We start from the raw sequence: 1,053 nt of genomic DNA, 5'->3' as shown, positions 1-1,053 counted from the left end.
GAGTGAGAGAATGTGAGACATGGAGAGTGCAGTGGCAGCGGCAGTTTGCGTGTGCACAGCCGCGCTGCTTCTGCTACACCCACAGCTCTGACTGGCGCAGTGCCTCAGCAGTCAGCACAGCCCATCGAACATCCACAACGAACCAACCACCGCCCATCCCGTACGTGCTTCCTAGCCATCATCCCTCCATCCTGCGGGGAAACATTTGATGGTATACTAGAAACCTGCAGCAGCGCCAGCTTGCCCCACCCTCTCCTCCCTGAAGAGACTCCTGAGAGACTGGCTTGCTGGACCAGCTCGTCCCACCTTTTCCTTTGCGACCCTGCTCGCCAGACAACCACGCAGCCAGCTACGAGTCTGCTCACCCGGCCACCCACCCCACACCACACTTTAGCACGGCAGACGGTGATACAGCACCAAGGATGGCCCGCGATAGATTGGCGGCCATGAGGGTGAGTGTTAACATAATCTTCCAAGCGGCTCACAATGCTTCATACCTCTGACGAATCGCTCCTTTTTGTAGGCCCAGCAAGATGCCCACGGTGGGGGATACGGAGCGTACGGAGGCAGCGCTCCGCAGGGAGGCTATGGGGACACTGGGTGAGCAAGCTTGACACCCCCTACATCTGCCAGAAACCTAGCTGACACGGGCTTGACACCGTCGGGGAAATGAAGCAGCAACTCGCATCCCGTCGGGGGAGGAGCGTACGGAGGCGGGGGAAGCCAGTATGGCGCACCGCCTGTGCAAGGCGGGTACGGCGGACGTCACATGGGCTATGACCAGCAAGGAGCTTATGGCCAGCAGCAGCAGCAGGCGCCAGCTCCTCCTGCTTACGCGCAGACCCAAGGTTCATATGGGCAGCAGCAGCAGGGCGGCGGCGGCTACAAGAGTAGCTACATGCCAGAGGCGGCACCGGGTGTGGTCGAAATGCAACCGATGCAGCCACAGTTTGACAATGGCCAAGGGGATATGGTCAGCTTCCTCAACGACATCACAGAGCTGCAAACGAGTATCGCTGCGATTGATAACAACATCAACAAGATTGCCGAATT

The 1,053-nt window shown here is 59.0% G+C and overlaps 1 protein-coding gene across 1 annotated transcript; it reads left to right on the top strand.

Moving 5' to 3' along the window:
- Positions 1-396: 396 nt before the first annotated feature.
- K437DRAFT_277024 (uncharacterized protein) lies at positions 397-1,053 on the top strand (the record flags this gene model as incomplete). Its single annotated transcript, XM_013384267.1, has 3 exons — positions 397-452; positions 524-600; positions 679-1,053. Coding segments are annotated over exons 1-3 (482 nt in total), but the record flags the coding sequence as incomplete, so codon positions are not given.

This window comes from Tilletiaria anomala (genome assembly GCF_000711695.1).
Source record: "Tilletiaria anomala UBC 951 chromosome Unknown K437scaffold_251, whole genome shotgun sequence".
NCBI classification, from domain to species: Eukaryota; Fungi; Basidiomycota; class Exobasidiomycetes; order Georgefischeriales; family Tilletiariaceae; genus Tilletiaria; species Tilletiaria anomala.
This window is presented reverse-complemented; position numbering and strand designations above follow the sequence as displayed.